At 43.1% G+C, this 18,739-nt stretch overlaps 1 protein-coding gene across 3 annotated transcripts in view; it reads left to right on the top strand.

Annotated features, from left to right (window-relative positions):
* The window catches only part of sema5a (sema domain, seven thrombospondin repeats (type 1 and type 1-like), transmembrane domain (TM) and short cytoplasmic domain, (semaphorin) 5A), a 447,076-nt gene that overhangs the window by 249,686 nt on the left and 178,651 nt on the right, over nt 1-18,739 (top strand). For all 3 annotated transcript variants that reach the window (XR_004557944.1, XR_004557932.1, XM_034159873.1), the window contains exons 10-11: nt 6,317-6,521; nt 12,871-13,078. Coding sequence is in view for 1 of the 3 variants with exons in the window: in XM_034159873.1 (XP_034015764.1) it covers nt 6,317-6,521; nt 12,871-13,078 (413 nt within the window). In the remaining 2 variants the exon portion in view is untranslated. The remainder of the gene's footprint in view (nt 1-6,316; nt 6,522-12,870; nt 13,079-18,739) is intronic.

The following is an 18,739-nucleotide window of genomic DNA, read 5'->3' as shown; positions in this document are numbered from 1 at the left end:
TGCCAATAAGACAAAGTACATGACAACAGTGCACAAAAAGTCCAAAATTAAAGAGCTGATAATGCAGAATAGAGTCCTCTGTAGGTTTTGTTGTACACTGAATACAGTAAATAATGTCTATTCCAGAGTATACGTCACATTATTATTAGGGCCCGAGTAGGCAATGTCCTACGAGGACCCAATTGTAATTGCGCTGTTTATTATTATTATTATTATTATTATTATTATTATTATTATTATTATTATTATTATTATTATTATTATTATTATTATCACTCTTGAAATCGAAATTTCGGCCTCTTCCCATGCTCAAAAACTCACCAAACTTTCAAAAGTCGTCCGGCCGGATCCAAAATTCGATATTTTGGGGGCATCGCACATGGTCGCAGAAAAATCGCAAAATAGCGCCCCCTAGAAATTTTCAAAAACCCCTCCGCATTGGGCTTTTTTCATCGTAGCCTCACGAAATTCGGTACACATATTTACCATGCCAGGACGCACGAAAAAGTCTCTTACTGTCATGGTGAAATATCGACAGGAAGTCGGCCATTTTGATTTTAAGTTTCGATTTTGAGCTAATTTTTGCCATTTTTGGCCATTTCCACTACTTACATTTGAACGAACTCGTCCTAGGGATTTCACCCGATCATCTTCAATTTTGGTAAAAAAATCATCACAACACAATGGTGATCAAAAGTTATCAAAAGATTCTAATTAAGTCAAAAGGCGTGGCTGCTAGGGGTCGTCAGCATGCCATTTCACTTCGAACGGCTGTCACGCCCACATACTTCATCGTAGATCCTTCAAACTTGCTGGACATGATGAGGGCTCTGCCCTGAACGTCTACATATCTTAAGTTCCCACCTGCACTATAGCGCCCCCCGGTGGTGGCGGGAAATGTCCTATTTTTACTTTAAGCGGTCCTGATGTCACATACTTAACCCAATCAACTTCATTCCACTTCTAAAACATGCAGAACAAATTGGTGAACGTACGCGATGAACGCTGTGAAATTACGAGTAACGGTGTCCGTGTGGCGGCGTGCCGAATATTGCCCATTCGCCATGAAATTACGTTCTTCCTTTTGACTGCTTTAATGTTGTCATATCATCATTAAAATTGATACACAGGTCAAGCACGACACCCTGTTACAATTCATAAGGGCGTCGCCCATGGGCGGGGCAAAATGCCTCAATAGCGCCCCCTTGAAACTTTCAAAAAACCCTCTCCATAAGGGTTTTTTTGGAGTAGGGAGATGAAAATTGGTACACATGTGTGACTTGCATAGACGTACAAAAAAGTTTCTTGCACCATGGGTCTACTCCAAACAGGAAGTCGGCCATTTTGAATTTTCTTCTCATTTTGGCGTGATTTCCACATGTTGTATTTGAACAAACCCCTCCTAGGGATTTTGTCCAATGCACTTCAAATTTCTTCCACATCACCCACAGACGATACTGAACAAAAGTTATCGAAAGCTTTTCTTTATGTCGAAGGGTGTGGCCGCTATGGCGCCGCCATTTTTTCCCTTCTCCATGGAACATTATACTTAAACAGGTACTGATGTCACATACTTAACACCATCAACTTCCTTCCACTTCTAAAACATGCAGAACCAGTTGGTGAACATAGGCGATGATCGCCGTGAACCTACGAGTAACGGCTTCTGTGTGGTGGCGTACCGAATATCGCCCCTTCGCCATGAAATTACGTTCTTCCTTTTGACGGCTTTAATTTTGTCATATCATCATGAAAATTGATACACAGGTCAAGCATGACAACCTCCTACAACTCATAGGGGCCTCGCCCATGGGCGGGGCAAAGTGCCTCAATAGCGCCCCCTTGAAAATTTCAAAAACCCCTCCCCATAGGGGTTTTTTTGGAGTAGGGAGATGAAAATTGGTACACGTGTGACTTGCATAGACGTACAAAAAAGTCTCTTGCACCATGAGTCTACTCCAAACAGGAAGTCGCCATTTTGAATTTTCTTCTCATTTTGAAATGATTTCCACATGTTGTATTTGAACGAAGTCCTCCTAGGGATTTTGTCCAATGCACTTCAAATTTCTTTGACAGCATCCAAAGATGATACTGACCAAAACATATCGAAAGCTTTTTTCTATGTTGAAGGGTGTGGCCACTATGGTGCCACCATTTTGACCCTTTGCCATGGAACATCAACTCATGATAACTCCTTCATGCTTTGCCTGATTGACTTGAAACTTCACATGTATGATGACGGTTGGCCCCTGAACACACCCAGCCCCTCTTTTTGTACACTGAGCGCCCCCTAGTGGATGAACAATCAACATGTCATAACTCCTTGATGCATTGTGTGATTTATTTAAAATTTTAACTGTGTGATGACTGGTTGCACCTGCATGCACATGCCCATATGTGGTCACAAGGGCACCCACTGGCCTGGGTAGGCAGTTGCGCGGAACGATGGCCCGTATATGACTGCTTGCAGTCCTAGTTATTATTATTATTATTATTATTATTACCAGTATTATTAACAGTGCAACTTTTATATGGATTTTTCTTCTTCGAGAGGCATTTTTTAACAGGTGTGACTTATTTTCGGTGTATATGTCACACTTAGTGACACTGTAGTGTAAGTCACGCCACTTCCCAAACTAGTAAAAAAACTGAATTATGCTCTGGCAAATACAGTATTTGCTGTATTTAGCATTAAACAGAAGCCACAGAGGACTTTTGTGTTTGCTGGGGAATTTTATATCGCTGTTTTCCTCGAGGAGAAGCTGGTATCTGGTCTACCTCTCCGTCCGGATGTCTGTTTGAGTTTGAGTACAATTTGTGCTCCATGTCCCTGCGTAGACGCTCACTCCGTCTCTGTTTCAGTGACATCTTCATCACGTGTTTGTCGGTGTTGGAAGATGAGGTTCACGAGCACATGATTTATGATCTGCTCTTTTTTTTCAGCCCTTTTACACACACTCACATGCACGCGTATGTGCACAAACATATATTTGGAAAACCAGCTCCCTTAAAAGTCACGGCCAAATGTCTACCTGCTGTCTGGAAATAGACTACAATAAAAACAAAAACAGCCTGTACATTTTTGGTAAATAAGGATAATTACGGCGTCACTCATCAGTCACGTCTGTCTGGAGAGAAAATCCATCTTGTTTATTTGAACCACGAGGATCCTGCTGGCTGCGAGTCGTGATTGTTGTTCCTCGGATGCTGACACCATCTCCACGCTGTCGAGGTTATCCGTCACAGGATAATGACTTAGTGTAGGAATGCTTCACTCGTAAGCGTCATACGGTGGAAAGATGTTCGGTTTTCCTGGTACCACTGTGTCTGATCATCATCTAAACTTTCAAAATAAAGACTGCTCGTGCAATTTCAAATTGTTTTGACAAAAGCCACTTTTTGAACCGTTTGTAAAATGATCAGCATTTGTCATTGACACCCATCATCAGTTTGAGAGAGAGAGACGAGTGGTGGACGGGTCCTCAGCCAAATGGCGGTTGTGGCCCTCACCGTGATCCCACTGAGGAAAATCACATATCCGTCTCTTTCTTGATGCCAGAACCTCTCCGCGGACACTGTGGCGGATTCAGAGTCGCTGTGGCTGAATCAGCCGTGCAGACTCTCACTGCAGTCTGGATCATAAGGGTTATATGTCCCACACTGCAACTTATGCACACTTTTTGTCATAAGCACATGCAGGCGTGCACGTGTTTCACAGACTTTCCTTGTCCTTCAGGGTTTTAATTTCCCGTCCCCTGACACAGCGAGGGCACTCATCCATTGCCCATTCCGGGGAAGCCCTCCATATTTCTCATCTGTATTACGTGTCGGTGCTGTTGGTATCGTACTTACTGAGGAGGAACTAATCATCCCCCAAGGTCCACTCTCAGGCCAGGAGTACCTCTTGTTCTGTGGAGCTGTGCACGGTTAGACTGGGACACATTCTCGCAGTGTTCCTGCTGCACTCATAACAAGGCACCGGACACTTCAGTCACTGAAATTGTAAAGGTTTATGTAGTTTTACTTTCTTTGTGTTGAAGTGTAAGAAGATCCTCTGGAGACCAACCAGCCATCCTGATCCTGCTGGGTTAGCTTTCCTCCTCCAGTGGACCAGCTAGACATTATCAAATCAAACTATCTCTAGGGTGAATTTGAGATGAAGTTGTACACACTGCCAAAGAAACAAATAAAAACCTACTCAACCTTTAGGTTTCTTTTATATTTTTTTGTGGTTTTATGATCAGTCAAAGTCAAATAGTTTAAGCTTCTTTATAAATAAATTGTTTTAAAAATATAACCCCTTCATATCAATCTAAAAATTCTAAAAGTTGTTCTAAATTAAATTTATAGCACAAAATATTGGACTTAATGAACTCATATCCTTCAGTACAAGAAAACAATACATCAACATCATATAGCCAGTCAGAGGGTGTGAAGAGCCAACCCTCATCCACGTTGTGACACCTGGGTAACGGATTGAGTAGGGGATTGCCTGTTGGGGTGAAATACGGTGTGGACCTTGTGTGCCCCTCGGCTGCTATGGTAACCATGAAGACCTAACAAGAACCCTGAACATGAGATGGCTAACATGGTCTGGTGAAACAAGATGGATGAAGGCTTCAACAGGTCCGCAAACCCCAATCGCCCAGACCAGGCTAAGGGTCTGTCAAGGACCGTGTGTTTGTCAGTGTGCAACATTCCCACGTTAAACAGACTCACAAACAGGTGTCTCTAGATTGACTGTGGATATAGATATCCTGTCTGAGAATGAATCAAGAGACAGTCTTCCTCGCCATTAATGGATTACTAGGACAGCAATGATAGCCAGTTAGAGATCTTCAGCATAAGACAAACAAACAGAACCACTTAGTGGCAGAGGTATGAATGACGGCTGATAAAAGCTTTGGCCGATAAGTTGAAAATCAAAAGAGAGATAAGAGTGTCTTCAGTATTCTTTAGAGGCTCTGTGGATATCTAACACATTCTAATGATATCATCTAAATCCTACCTGTCACAAATTAAAAAAGAGAAACCACACAGCTGCCCCACATGTTAATGAAATCCACATCATAAACTGATAAACAGTTGTATTCAGTGAAATAATTGGGTTGAGCTCCTTTATATTTATATTTGTCACGGGTGGCAGATAAATAGTCAAGAAACTTTATCTTAGGCTGTCAAATTTACAACAGTGATGCTGCATCTGTAAGGCCTCCAAAAACAGAAAAATATAAAAGTACACTTCTGACTTTTTTTAATAACTTTCTTCTTATATTTCCATTTGTGATGGTGCACTTTATTGAACTTATTTTATTAAATAAACTGAGAAAAAGGTATTAAAACATCAGACACCTGGTGTTGTCCCTAAATGTGGTTGCCCTGAGTTTACACGAGCAGCAAAACCCTCCTGGGACACAACGTGAGAACAAGGGTTGATGAGACCGTATTAATCCGTCACTTTTGTTGTATCTCACATCATCTATTGATGTGAGCTACTTCTGTTATTGGAACTTCAGTGTTTTCCAGAAAACTGCTAAAATCTTTGCTTTTTGAGTGTGTTGATTGAAAGTATTTTCTGTGAGTCTTTTGTTTAAAAGGTGCTGCTGCGCTGTTTCTGTAATATGCCAGGTTCTGTGAATAAGGACAACAAGGAGAAACCCAAAATTAGGCCAAGCCAGTGTTGTAAAATAAATAAATAAAATAAAAGGTTACTGGTGAAGACCGAACAGTTTCTTGTAAAATAAATTTGTGAAAAATGTAGACTGTAGAAATGTTTGGCCTGCTTGGCAGAGACTGACACTCATGATGCTGTGGATAACCACCCTAGATTTACAGATAAATATGTTTCGTATTGTGACTGTAAAATGTAGAGGTATTTGACAGGTTGAAAACTTTCCCTCTTGGGAGGAGGTGTATTTTTCTAACTCCAAAAACTTTCAGGGTCTCAGCTCATTCGCCACCTAATTCAGGCATGTAGCTGGCAACACCCAGCTGAACCTGCACACCAAATGTGACTGAGCTGTGTCCCACAGGGAAAAGTGGGTGTTTTTCTGACCACAATAACTTTTAGACTTCCACCCTGATGGGGATGATAATGTAGTATGCACTGCTCCACTCCCAGCCAAACCTGTATGCCAAGTTTCAAGCAGATCACCGAAGCGACTGCCGAGAAGTAGTCTGGAAACCACCATGTGACAGACAGACAGATGTGTACCAGCAATTATTATAATATTTTAAGGGATTTTTGAGTTTAGGTGCCTTCTAGTTAATGTAGTTTGCCAACACAAACACTCTGTTTTCTACATTACCTTCACAGTGCGGAACCATCGACTCTGGCTCCTACGTGAACCTGACTCAGAGAAACCTGCAGGATGCTCAGAAGTTTTTGCTGATGCACGAGGTGGTCCAGCCCGTGGTTCCTGTGCCCTATTTCATGGAGGACAATGTTCGCTTCACTCATGTGGCGGTGGATGTGGTGCAGGGGAAGGACACGCTGCTCCACATTATCTTTTTGGCCACTGGTAGGTGTTTGTGTGCTTGGCTGAGTTTTCTTAAAAACATTTTGCCTCTGCTGTTTTGCACTACATGAACTTTGTAGTGTGACCTTCCTTTACTCTGTGTGTGTGTGTGTGTGTGTGTGTGTGTGTGTGTGTGTGTGTGTGTGTGTGTGTGTGTGTGTGTGTGTGTGTGTGTGTGTGTGTGTGTGTGTGTGTGTGTGTGTGTGTGTGTGTGTTGCCATCCATGCTGTCTAATAAAGACTACACATTCTGTGCATGTCAAAATTTACATTTTTATAATCATCTCACTTTGTCTTTGCCATTTGTGTTAACTTAGTCAAAAACGACTTGCTGTGTATTTAGACAGTTTAGTTTAGTTTAGTTAGTTTATTCCAAACCAGCAATATAAAAAACAAGATATCATATACATCATATACAATATTCACACTTATAGCAGTAGCGAGAGGAAAAAGAAATCAAAAAACAGGTTGGAAGGGAGTGGGATGAAGACAAGCTTATTTACTCCCACCCCCAAATCAGTCCTTAATAAATTAGAAGGTTGCCGTCATTTACAGCTTCATAATAGAAGAGGAGAAAGAAAAAAACAAAAACAGCAGAAGAAGCGTACAGTACACACATATGTACACTCATTATATAAATATAAATATGCATATATATACATACCTACTTATATGTATACACATCCGTACACACAAGTATTCAATTTAAATATATATATAATTATACAGTTAATTGTAATTCAGTTTATAATTTTATATTTAATAACTACAATTCAGTAAATGACTAATTTCATATCTACAAAATATATAAGTATACCTATCTATATGCATTTAATTCATAAAATATTACTTGCATGCATACACACATATATAATATAATAATGACTAATAATACCAATGATAATAATAGTCGTATAACACTGTAGATAATAATTAACATATGAGGCAGTATGAACAACAGACAATGTAGTGTAGTGATAGTAGTGACAGTGTAGTGATAATGTGGATACACTCAGTGGCGGCTCCAGAGGTTTTTTTTTTTTTTTTTCTTCATTGGGGTCACATTTATTGGATGGTGGGACAAAATAATTTGTAGTAAATGTTTATGTACAGGCAGCACGGTGGCTTAGTGGTTAGCACTGTTGCCTCACAGCAAGAAGGTCATGGGATTGATTCCCACCTGTGACCTTTCTGTGTGGAGTTTGCATGTTTCCCCGTGTTTGTGTGGGTTCCCTCTGGGTGCTCCGGCTTCCTCCCACATCCAAAGACATGGGTTAGGTGGATTGGAAACTTTAAATTGTCCGTAGGTGTGCGTGCAGGTGTAACTGTGGCCCTGCAACAGACTGGCGTCCTATCCAGATTGTACCCGACCTCACACCCTATGACTGCTAGGATAGGCTCCAGCTCCCCTCCCCATAACTTTTAATTGGAGTAAATGAGTATAGAAAATGGATGGATATTTATATAACACCAAAGATCTGTTTCCACCATCAGAACTCGGCTTTGTTTCCCAGATGTCATGAACGTTTACAGGACAGGTCTTGCAATTGGCCTTTTCCATTGTCGTGTCTTCACCAGGCTCATGCCGCGAACTCAAATCTTTGCAAGATCTCATCTATCAAGGAGAAAGCCAACGGCACCTGTACCTCCTTGTTATTCCATCGGTTGCCTCTGCTACAATATTCTGTTTCAGTTCTGATTTTTGAGACCCGGATGTCTCCAGTTTCAGCAAAAAATAAATAAAATAACTCAGATACCTAACTGGGACATGAAATCAGGTGTAATCGATGTAAATGTAATGTTGTAGAACACTGTAGGTGATCGGGAAAGTTTTAAAAAATTAGAAACTGGGATAAATCATGATTGAAAAAGGTGAATAATTGGATTCAATTGTAATTTTGTGTGAAAGTAGGTGAAACTAGACAAGTAGTTACAATATGCAGCATTGTTTTATTTTTCCTGAGCAGAAGACTCCTGAAAAGCATGTCATGCTCTTCAGCAGAAGGCAGTTTTGAAATTTCAACAGCAAAATGTTTCTGCTTTTTGGAAAATTGTGGAGAAAGCATAGTAAGAGTCAGTAGCCTTTTGTGCATGTGCTGGAGAAAAAACACTGTATAATGGGAATCATTAATAAGTGGGTGCAATAATCTGTTGCAATCTTATGTAATCAGATATAAAATAGTAAGTGACTTTATAAGAACTTTGGCTGCGATTTTCAAAAAAAAAAAAATGGATCTGATTTCCATAATTTTGAAATCAGGATGGAAATTGAGGCCAAAAAATGGTTAGCGGGAGACGGCCATAACTCACATAATACTGATTTAATTGTGAATGTTTGGCTGCATTTAAGCATCTGGAGAACATTGGAAAAATGATAAATAATTACATAAAGAATTTGTTATATATGGTATGAACTTACACACCAATGCATAAATAGCAGTGTGCCATGAGTGCATTTGAAACAGGGGGCGCTATAGGGCGGGATGAGTCTGAGAATGTTGTAGGTGGTGAAGAACTCATCTGAAAACAGGGTTTTATGTTATATGGCTGGGGGGGCCTGGCTGCCGGTTTGTTTCTGTCTTTTGGTTTTCCTCCCAGGTGGCGTGCATTTGGGACTGAGTGGCTGTGTTGCTGAGGCTGTCAGGACCTCACCCTGATCACCTGCGACTCGTCAGGACTCACAGCTGTGGTGCATCTGGATGGATTGGAACATGTTGGCATTTAAGACTGGAGTGCACAGTGTGTATTTGCCAGAGACTCGACCTTGTGACCAGACGGGTGAGATCGTCGTCTTGGGAGCCATCTCATCAGCAGCGGATGCTGAGAACGTCCAGGTTTGATGCACAGTCTGTGAAAGAGGAGGGGGTGAGGTCTCACGCTCGTCAGCACACTTCCTGAGGTACGTTAGATTTTGTGACTAACATTTATACAGTCAGTAAATGTAGTGTCTCTCACACCTTATTGTATTGAGCTGTTTGTTAGTCATGTATCAGCTTCCACTGCAGTGGAGTTTTGTGAACTGGATGTTCCATGCCTGCAGGTTGGGAAGCTGATCAGTAATCAAGCCAGGAAGTGTTTGCTGTTTGTACACCTTTAAGTGTTCTGTGTGTAGAGTGTGGACTCACATAATGGTTCCTTCTTTCACAGACTCGGTTGTTGCGGCCACCTGGGGGGTGTCGGCGGGGTCCTTGGGTCCGAAACAGCTTCTGGCTCCGGACCGTTAGCGCTGCTGGGAGCGCACCACGCCAGGCCGCACCTTTTTGTTATTATATTATCACTGTTATGTATTAAATTCAGTTAGCCTTTGTACCGTGCTCTGCTTATTTCATACTGGGTCCTTCAAACGCTGGTCGGTTCTCCGAGCTGCGTCCGACACATAACAGTTTTAAATGACAAATATGTCAGAGCTGCCTGTGTGTACGACAAAGTCTAAAGCTGTGATGTCAGCATTTACTTTAATGACCTCATCCTTTAAATTCATCAGCACACACTCCAGCCTTTGCGACGCATTAGCGGTATTCTGCCCACGTATCAAGAGTGTGTTTAAAACTGAGGAAAAATGAAACCAACAGAGCTGTACTTCTGAGCACACATCAAGCCTTGGTGTTCTGACACCAGTGTGATCACGCCACATGTCTTCCATATGCACTGACACGAACACATGTGCACAGAAAACCACGTACTGGAAGGCTTCAGTGAGAGATGGCAAACATTGAAAACCTGCCAGCAGCCGTGTGTCAGAAGACGACAGACGAGTAGTAAATAACACACACGGCTTTGATTTTACCTCCACGTTTCCTCTGTGCGGCTCCTGACTCGACTGTTTGATCAGACAACTCGCACAATAAGTGATGTGAATGCTGGCCAAGCGCACAAAACCCCACCAGCAGCACTTGCAGGCGTTCGAGCTTCTATTCCCAGTTATGATGGCGCATATGGGTTCTACTTCACAGTGCTAAAGCCCATCGGCCTGCTGGTTAATGTCAACACAAGCTTCCTGTGGTAGCTTCGGGGTTGTTTTTGGACATCTCTCGTGCACAAATGTGACCTGTTTCAGTCCATCCGGATGAACCCCCCCCCCCCCCCCCCATCTCATTGTTTGCATGGTGTTGTGATCAATGTAGCGTCAGAGTGGCGCTGCCCACTCTGCACGTTCCCCAGACAGAAACTGCGCGCTAATGAAAACATTTGAAATGCTGCCAGGGCCATTGGTTAGCATGCATACTATAGCTAATCACAGGCAATTAACTCTGAAACATGCTGCTGCTGATTGGGGCCTGTGTGTGGAACTTGATCGCTGCAGCTCTGGTCCAAAGATGTCACAGCGCTGCGGCGCAAGGGTTTACAGACAGTCTTTCTACAGGAAAGATGCTCGAATACTCGCTTGTAATTCTGCTCTTGTTAACAGTTCCGTCCCTGCAGCGCAATTTCCGTCTTGGGGTCGGTGTGAATACAATTTATCTGCTAAATGCAAAACATAAAAAAATAACCAATTTCACTTTTGATTTGAGATTCTGTGGGGAACCTGGCAGGTGTCATGGAGGAAATAAATACAGAAACGTCTGTGTTTTAATTGCTAATGGTTGTTTTGGAATTCATGAAACAAGCTGGTTTTTGATGTAAGTCAGAAATAAATGTAATTCATTCAACCTGCTTGCTGGGATATTTTATTATCTCTGTAAATGCAACAGATAATGTTTGGCTTCAAGGCCGTGACGTTGTTGAGCTGCACAATGCACGGTTCAGTTTTCAGAGGGAGGCTGGGGAGTGACGTGAGCATTCTTCCTGAACAGTAGAATCTAAGATACAGCTGGATGCTGTAATGTTTTGTTCCCAGTAGACCCCAACGCAGAGAACCACAATGAAAGGCAGGTACAAGCAGGTTTTTGTCCCACAGAGACGGAAGGCAACAGGCTCAGTCATGAAATAAGCAGCGTTCTGGTACACAGGTGATCAGTCCAACAGGTGAAAGTCTGTCTAAGGAAACAGCAAAGAGATTATCCAAGATACAAGCAGATCAGTGCACAGAGATTTAACATAACAAGCCAACTAATCCGCATCCACAATATGCAGTGAGGATCTGTAACAGAGAGGAAAAAAAAACACTGGAAAGCACTGGTAATCAGAATGTGAGAAAGCAAGAGGAGCCTAAACTTTCTGGCCATGAGGGAACTGTGGTTATAAAGACAAGAAAAGAATCAAACACTTGAACCGTGAAGGATAGAAATGGGAAGTTAAGCTACATGAAAGCAGTCTTTGTCCCTCTGATGATCTCTTTTGTCCAAATTGCATCAAATAACTGCATCAAATTTATTGTCCGCCACATGTTTACTTATCCATCTTGCCTTTTTTTTTTTTTTTAGAATTGAAAAGTCCTTATTGTGATTAACAGCACAGGCTGTGACGTGCACATGTGCTACACAGACTTCCTGTCTGTTGTTAAACTGGTACCCAGGGAAACGTTGGCTTACAAAATGAGTTCAATATACAGAAAAAAATGTGTGATTTGTATACTTCACCCCCCCCCCCCCCCCCCCCCCCAAAAAAAAACACTTTAGGAAATATAAATTTTGTCATTTGTGTTTGCCATTTACAAACTTGATACTAGAAATTGCAAGTAAATCTGTGCACAAATTAACAATTCATGGACAGGAATTCATAATGACTTTTTTACCCGATGACATCAGTCCAGCTGAGTATTTACTGTAGGAAAATATCTTCAGAGGGAGAGAGAAAAAGCCTTGGGTCAGTAATTTCCTCCTTGAAACAATGTTATTATCAGTTCAACCTTCTTCTCTTGGCACAACGATGCGCCTGATTAGTTATTCTCCTCCCAGGGGATTTCCTGTATAATAGATGCTGTTTGTTTTAGTTTCATCTGCAAAGAAATTGCAGCTCTTCTCTTCCTTAATCTCACAGGGACTATCTTACATCAAATAAAGGTCAGGATGTTTTCATGGTGACGTGGATTTCCGCGTTCTCCTCTCTCAGGATGTCACAGTGATTTCTTCCCAGAGACTATAGAAAAATAGGCCAAAAAAAATAATGTATTCAGGCACCATAACCATCCTCTCGTTGTATCTACAGTACTGCACATTGACAGCATAACCAAGTTTGGCGTGGCAGCAACCCGTCTTTTTGACAGTCTTATTCCAGAGGCACTGTGGTGGGGGGGGGATTGTTATGTAGTTCACACCAAGTTCAACAGTATCTGATGTGCGTGGTTGGGTTTTATATTTTTGCTTGTTTTCATCTTTGGCCTCCCTCTGCCATCACTCTTTTCTCCGCCACTGTACCTTTCCTCGACGATAAACTGCCTCCTTCCTCTGTGTGACCCAATCCTCTCTTTCCAGATTATGGTACTATCAGGAAAGTGCTTTCCCCTCTCAATCAGTCCACGGGGAGCTGCATGCTGGAGGAGATCGAGCTCTTCCCGCCCAGAAAGAGACAGCCGATCCGAAGCCTGCTGATCCTGCACAGCCGCAGCGAGCTCTATGTGGGTGTAAGAGACCAGGTCATCAAGATCCCGCTCAAGAGGTGTAGCTACCACAAGACCAGAGAGTGAGTACAGAATCCAGCACCATTAATCTCAATGAGGACGGTCAAAAGCAAATCTGCAACAAAATTTTGAGCGCTGTCGCTTATAAGTTGCTTTTTATCTGAGACATCCAGGCCTGTGTGCCGGTCAGGGGTCTCTGCTGAGATTTAAAACCCAGTAAATCAGCTTTTGTCTGAGCCACTGGGGGTGCTCATGCCTGGCCTCCTTCTGACAAACAAAATTATCCTTCAAAATGGCCACACAATGGTGGATGCGAGCAAGCTGGGGGGCTCGCACACATTTCTACTTACACCAGATGTTTGTCTGCAGGAACTATACGTCCCTAAGATCCAGGCTTTCAATGACTTCCTGGACTCGGCCATTAGGCGTTTATGTGTATACAGCAAACGTGTTAAACTTTTAGAGAGATTCACTTACCTTGGCAGTGACATTCATGTCTCAGGGTCATTGTCTTTTCGTGTCTCTGGGTCTGTGTCCTTTGAGATCAAAAGATGCCTGGGAAGAGCTTATCGAGTCCTGAGGTCACTGCAGACAACCCAGATGCCTCTGAGCCCAGAGATGTTAAGGCCTCTTCGGGGCAGGGTTAACATAGGGCTTCTTTTTTGCACAGTAAAGTTTTAAGTGGCATTTGTGAATGTAACTCCATATTGTTGTGCTTGACAAAGTGTTCCCAAAGTAATCCCATGTCTGTGTGGTTATATCATCTATTGATGATTGACAGTCTTGATGCAGTGCTGTTTGAGGGATCAGAGTCCACAGGTGTGCGGCTTAGCTGTGCACCTGCACCCTCACTCTTTACGCACTGAAATTTCGGTTATGAGGTCGCCGGAGAGAGTTGTTTGGTGATGCTGATATCTTTACAGCAGCACAAACATCCTGGTGTTTCCTTTATGACTGTTTGGGTGTCAGACTTGGACACAAACCAGTGACCTAAAATGATGGCTGGATGTCTTTTGTACTAGATCTCTTTAGCGAATCCTTGGGTACTGCTGACGTGACTTAGTGTCAAACGAGTGGCTACTTAGGGAGACTGATGATGAGTAACACTTGCATTGTGAGGGAGCGTCATGTGCAACATTTTGGCCATGTGGTGCATTTCTCTGATCCAGCACAGAGATACCTCAGGTTTGAGGACCCTAGCAGCTTAAGAAGCCCAACATCACACCCATGTTTCATCAGATAGCTGGTTCCTTTTGAAAGTTGGGAGTGAATCGGTTGTCTGCCTGGGTGGTTGCTGTCCAGGATCTGTGGCGGTTCCGTGGTGTGGTGGATGCAGTGCCATGCGGAGCCAGTGCATGCTCCCACAGTTGACTTGGTGTATATATTTGCATATGTGAATAGATTTGAGTCTGTCTGAGTCTTTGTGATCCAACTCAGCTTAGACAAAGCGGGAAACAAACACATTCCCACCTGCAGCAGTGCTTTTCCCCTCTGGCTCCTTTGTGAGTTTATCAATCTGTCTCACAACGACTTCCAATTATGCCTGAACACAGTTTTGCAGTCATTGCAGGGAATTTTCCTGCTGGCAGCAGAAAGATATTTGACTGTCTTTGTGCTCTTTTGGAGACGGATTGTTCAAATGAGGGTTGTCAAACATTTCTTCTCACCTCTCTTCAACCAGAAGGTTTGTGTAATTTTTCGGCCTCACAGTTGACCAGTTCCTGAAAGCCGGAATCAGCACAACCAGACAAACACTCCAACCTGCTGTCCAAAATGCATTGCACCTGACCTTGATGTCTACTTATTCACCGCAGAGGTCTGAGAATGGCTTTTTATCAAATGATGCACAATCCCAAATCAGAAACAGTTGGGATGGTATAGAAAATCCAAATTAAAAAAAAAAACCTGCAGTGATTATTTCTTTTTCATTGACTTCTACTTCATTGCAGACAGCAGGAACTGACAGTACATTTACCATTTTGTAATGTTGCCATTTCTTCTCACAACACTTAAAAGACATTTTGTCCTTGAGGATACCAAGCGATGATGTGCTTCAAGTGTTATTTTGTCCCATTTCTCTTGCAAACACATCTTAAGGTGAACAGCAGTTGTTGGGTTTTTGTTTCAAAATTCTCCACACATTCTCTGATGGGAACAGGTCGGACTGCAGGCAGACCTTCCACTTCAAGGACTGAAATTTATCCATATTCCTTAAATCAATTAGTGATATGCCCTGCAGCGAAATATCCAAGTCCCTTCCAATGTTTCTTGAGGAACGTTGGTTGAAACATTTCAATAGTTTTCTCTCCCGGTTTGTTGACAAACTGGGGCTCATCTGCCCGTCTTTGCTCCTCAAAGACTCATCCTCATGAAATAAAGTTGACTACACAAAATATGAAATGTCTTGAGTTCACATTGAAATAGAAGTCAAACTAAACATAAGGATCATTGCAGGGATTTTATTGGTAAACTAGAGACATTCGTCATGAAATGCCCCACGCACAGTACTATTTTCCATGTAAAGTGCAGTAATATGTACATGTGTGGGGCAGGTATTTGGTTGAACCCTCATGTGTTTGATGTAAACTGGGATACACAGTGGAAAAATTGGAGATGGACATTATAATTATTTAGAGGATGTGGCCAACAGTGACCATAAAAAGTCGGTAGCCTTTGAACAAATGCAACTATTGGTAATTTTTTAAAAGTAGGTCAAGGTCACCGGCCTTCGAACCCATGCGAAGTACTCCTCCAAAGCATGTACCAAGGCATATGAAGTTTCTGTGAGCAAAAGGTGCAGAACTACGTTGCGGCGAAGGATAAGACAGTTGTGACCATTGGTGACCTTCAAAAGTAGGTCAAGGTCACTAGCCTTCGAACTCATGCAAAGTACTCCTCCAAGGCATGCACCCATCAAATATGAAGTTTTGTGCGAGCAATAAGTGCTGAGCTACGTTGCGGCGAAGGATTTGACAGTTGTGACCACTGGTGACCTTGACAAGTAAGTCAAGGTCACTGTCCTTCAAACCCATGCGAAACCCATGCGAAGTACTCCTCCAAGGCATGTACCCACCAATTATGACGTTTTGTGCGAGCAATACGTGCTGAGCTACGTTGCGGCAAAGGATTTGACAGTTGTGACCATTGGTGACCTTCAAAAGTAGGTCAAGGTCACTAGCCTTCGAACCCATGCAAAGTACTCCTCCAAGGCATGTACCCACCAATTATGAAGTTTTGTGCGAGCAATAAGTGCTGAGCTACGTTGCGGCGAAGGATTTGACAGTTGTGACCACTGGTGACCTTGACAAGTAAGTCAAGGTCACTGTCCTTCAAACCCATGCGAAACCCATGCGAAGTACTCCTCCAAGGCATGTACCCACCAATTATGATGTTTTGTGCGAGCAATACGTGCTGAGCTACGTTGCGGCGAAGGATTTGACAGTTGTGACCATTGGTGACCTTCAAAAGTAGGTCAAGGTCACTAGCCTTCGAACCCATGCAAAGTACTCCTCCAAGGCATGTACCCACCAATTATGAAGTTTTGTGCGAGCAATAAGTGCTGAGCTACGTTGCAGCGAAGGATTTGACAGTTGTGACCACTGGTGACCTTGACAAGTAAGTCAAGGTCACTGTCCTTCAAACCCATGCGAAGTACTCCTCCAAGGCATTTACCCACCAATTATGAAGTTTTTGCGAGCTGTAGGTGCTGAGCTACGTTGTGGTGAACGAATTGCAAACGGACAGACAGACGGATAGACAAACAGACGGAAGGACAGACAACCCGGATGCTGTCAGCCCCGCCTCACGGTGTAAGCACTGTGCAGGGCATAAAAATGGGAAATGGAGTGCATTTATATAGCGCTTTTCCATCTATATCAGAAGCTCAATGCGCTTTACACTGATGCCTCATATTCACCCATTCACACAGACACACTCAAACACCAGTGTCAGGATGCTGCCATGTAAGGCGCTCACTACACACCGGGAGCAACTAGAGCATTAAGGACCTTGCCCAAGGGTCCTTAGTGATTTTCCAGCCAGAGGGAACATCACTAAATATTTGTATTTTCTATACAGTTCCAGGTTTTTGGGATTTGGGTTTGTACGACAGTTCTGATGGCTTCTTCAGAATATCATGGCTTCTAGTGCATTTTTCAAGCTGATTCAGGTTGAGAATTAACACCTCCCAAACAAGAGGTCATGATATTCTGCCAAAAGACACCGACGTGCCCCCCTATGGATGGACAGGGTGTCGCAGACCGAACGGTCCTCCTAAAAACCGGTCCCCCCTGATGACGCGGTTTATAGATTATCACCTCGTTTCTGCTTCAAACTGCTTCCAGTCATCATCTATCTCAGCGACAGATATCTGAAGCTTTTGTGCAACAATCACTTCCACATAAATTCAGCTTTATTTCATCATAAAAGGCAACAGAAGTGATCAGAGCCGCAGCTACGCGAGCTGTGTTCACTGCTCATCGGACATTTCAAAACGTCACGGAATTTCACCTCGTTTTTGCTTAAAAATGACTTTAGAATGATTTAAGAGGTTTTACCTTTATCATCTGATGGTTAATAATCCCATTAATCCATTTGATTGCTTTGGGTGAAGAGACTCCGTGTCAGACGTGCTGCTGTGGTCCGAAACGACGCATGCGTAAATGCAAAAGGCGGACCGTTTGGTCTGCGACATCGGGCGTCGCTGCCCCCAGTTGACACTTTTGAGGATGCTATTGAAGAGTGAGAGGGAAAATGAGAATCGAGACTGACAGGCAGAATGTTGTCGTGGGGCAGAGTGCTGAGCCAGAAGACGCAGCGCTAAGCCGTCACTTTATGTTCCAGTCCCATGAACCTATTGCCATGAACATGTGACTGAAAGAATGAGATCACAGATACAAGCGGCCACTGTGTGTTTTGTCTGCAAGCTGGAGGGACTGACTTTGAGAGGATGGGGGAGGCTGTGACATTTAGAAGGAGGTCTGTGTAGAACTTTTGTTCTGCTGCATCAAAATCAGTCAGTTAATCATTCTGATGAGCCAAGTGTTATGGGCAGGTCCAACTGGGAGAAGACCCTGTGGAGAAGTCGGAACGTGCTCGAGGGATGGTGTGCACTGGGAATGCCTTTGTGATCCCGTAGAAGGAGCTGGAGGATGTAAATGGAAGCACTGACGTCTGGACTGCCTTGCTGTCTCTACTGCTATCAGGACCTAGAAGTGAACTAAACAAGGATGAAAAATTCACAGCACATGCGCTTCTCACTTCTGTGCAGTCGGAAGTGTGTGATTAGGCCTTGACTTGCTGTGGTTGACTCACACGTTGGGTTGTGCACGTTGTGCTTGCTGAAGCCGTGCGTAATTATCGCCTACACTGAGTTTGTGTCTCTGCAAAAGACACTCCATTAAGGCGTGAATGTTGATAAATCAAATCGAGTGTGAAGACTCAACATCAGACTAGGATCGCATCCATCAGAGCTGAACAGAAGGAAATCACGGCCGCGCTCGTCATCGCTAGTACGATGAGCTGCTGAGGAGTTGAGGATTGATATTCCAGTCGCGGCTCCGCGATATATGCTCGAGATGCTGTTTCACTTCATCATTTCATATGTGTTTTCTCTTTGTTTTTAACAAATCAGAAAACAAAAGAAGGATGAGTGGTGGCAAAAGGTGAGCGAAGAAGGCTTCTAACCAGAGAGTGATGGGCTCACTTCCTGCACCAGACAGAGA

Source organism: Thalassophryne amazonica, chromosome 1 (genome assembly GCF_902500255.1).
Source record: "Thalassophryne amazonica chromosome 1, fThaAma1.1, whole genome shotgun sequence".
In the NCBI taxonomy this organism is placed as follows: Eukaryota; Metazoa; Chordata; class Actinopteri; order Batrachoidiformes; family Batrachoididae; genus Thalassophryne; species Thalassophryne amazonica.
Note: the sequence above shows the minus strand (reverse complement) of the source record. Positions and strands in the feature narration are given on the sequence as shown.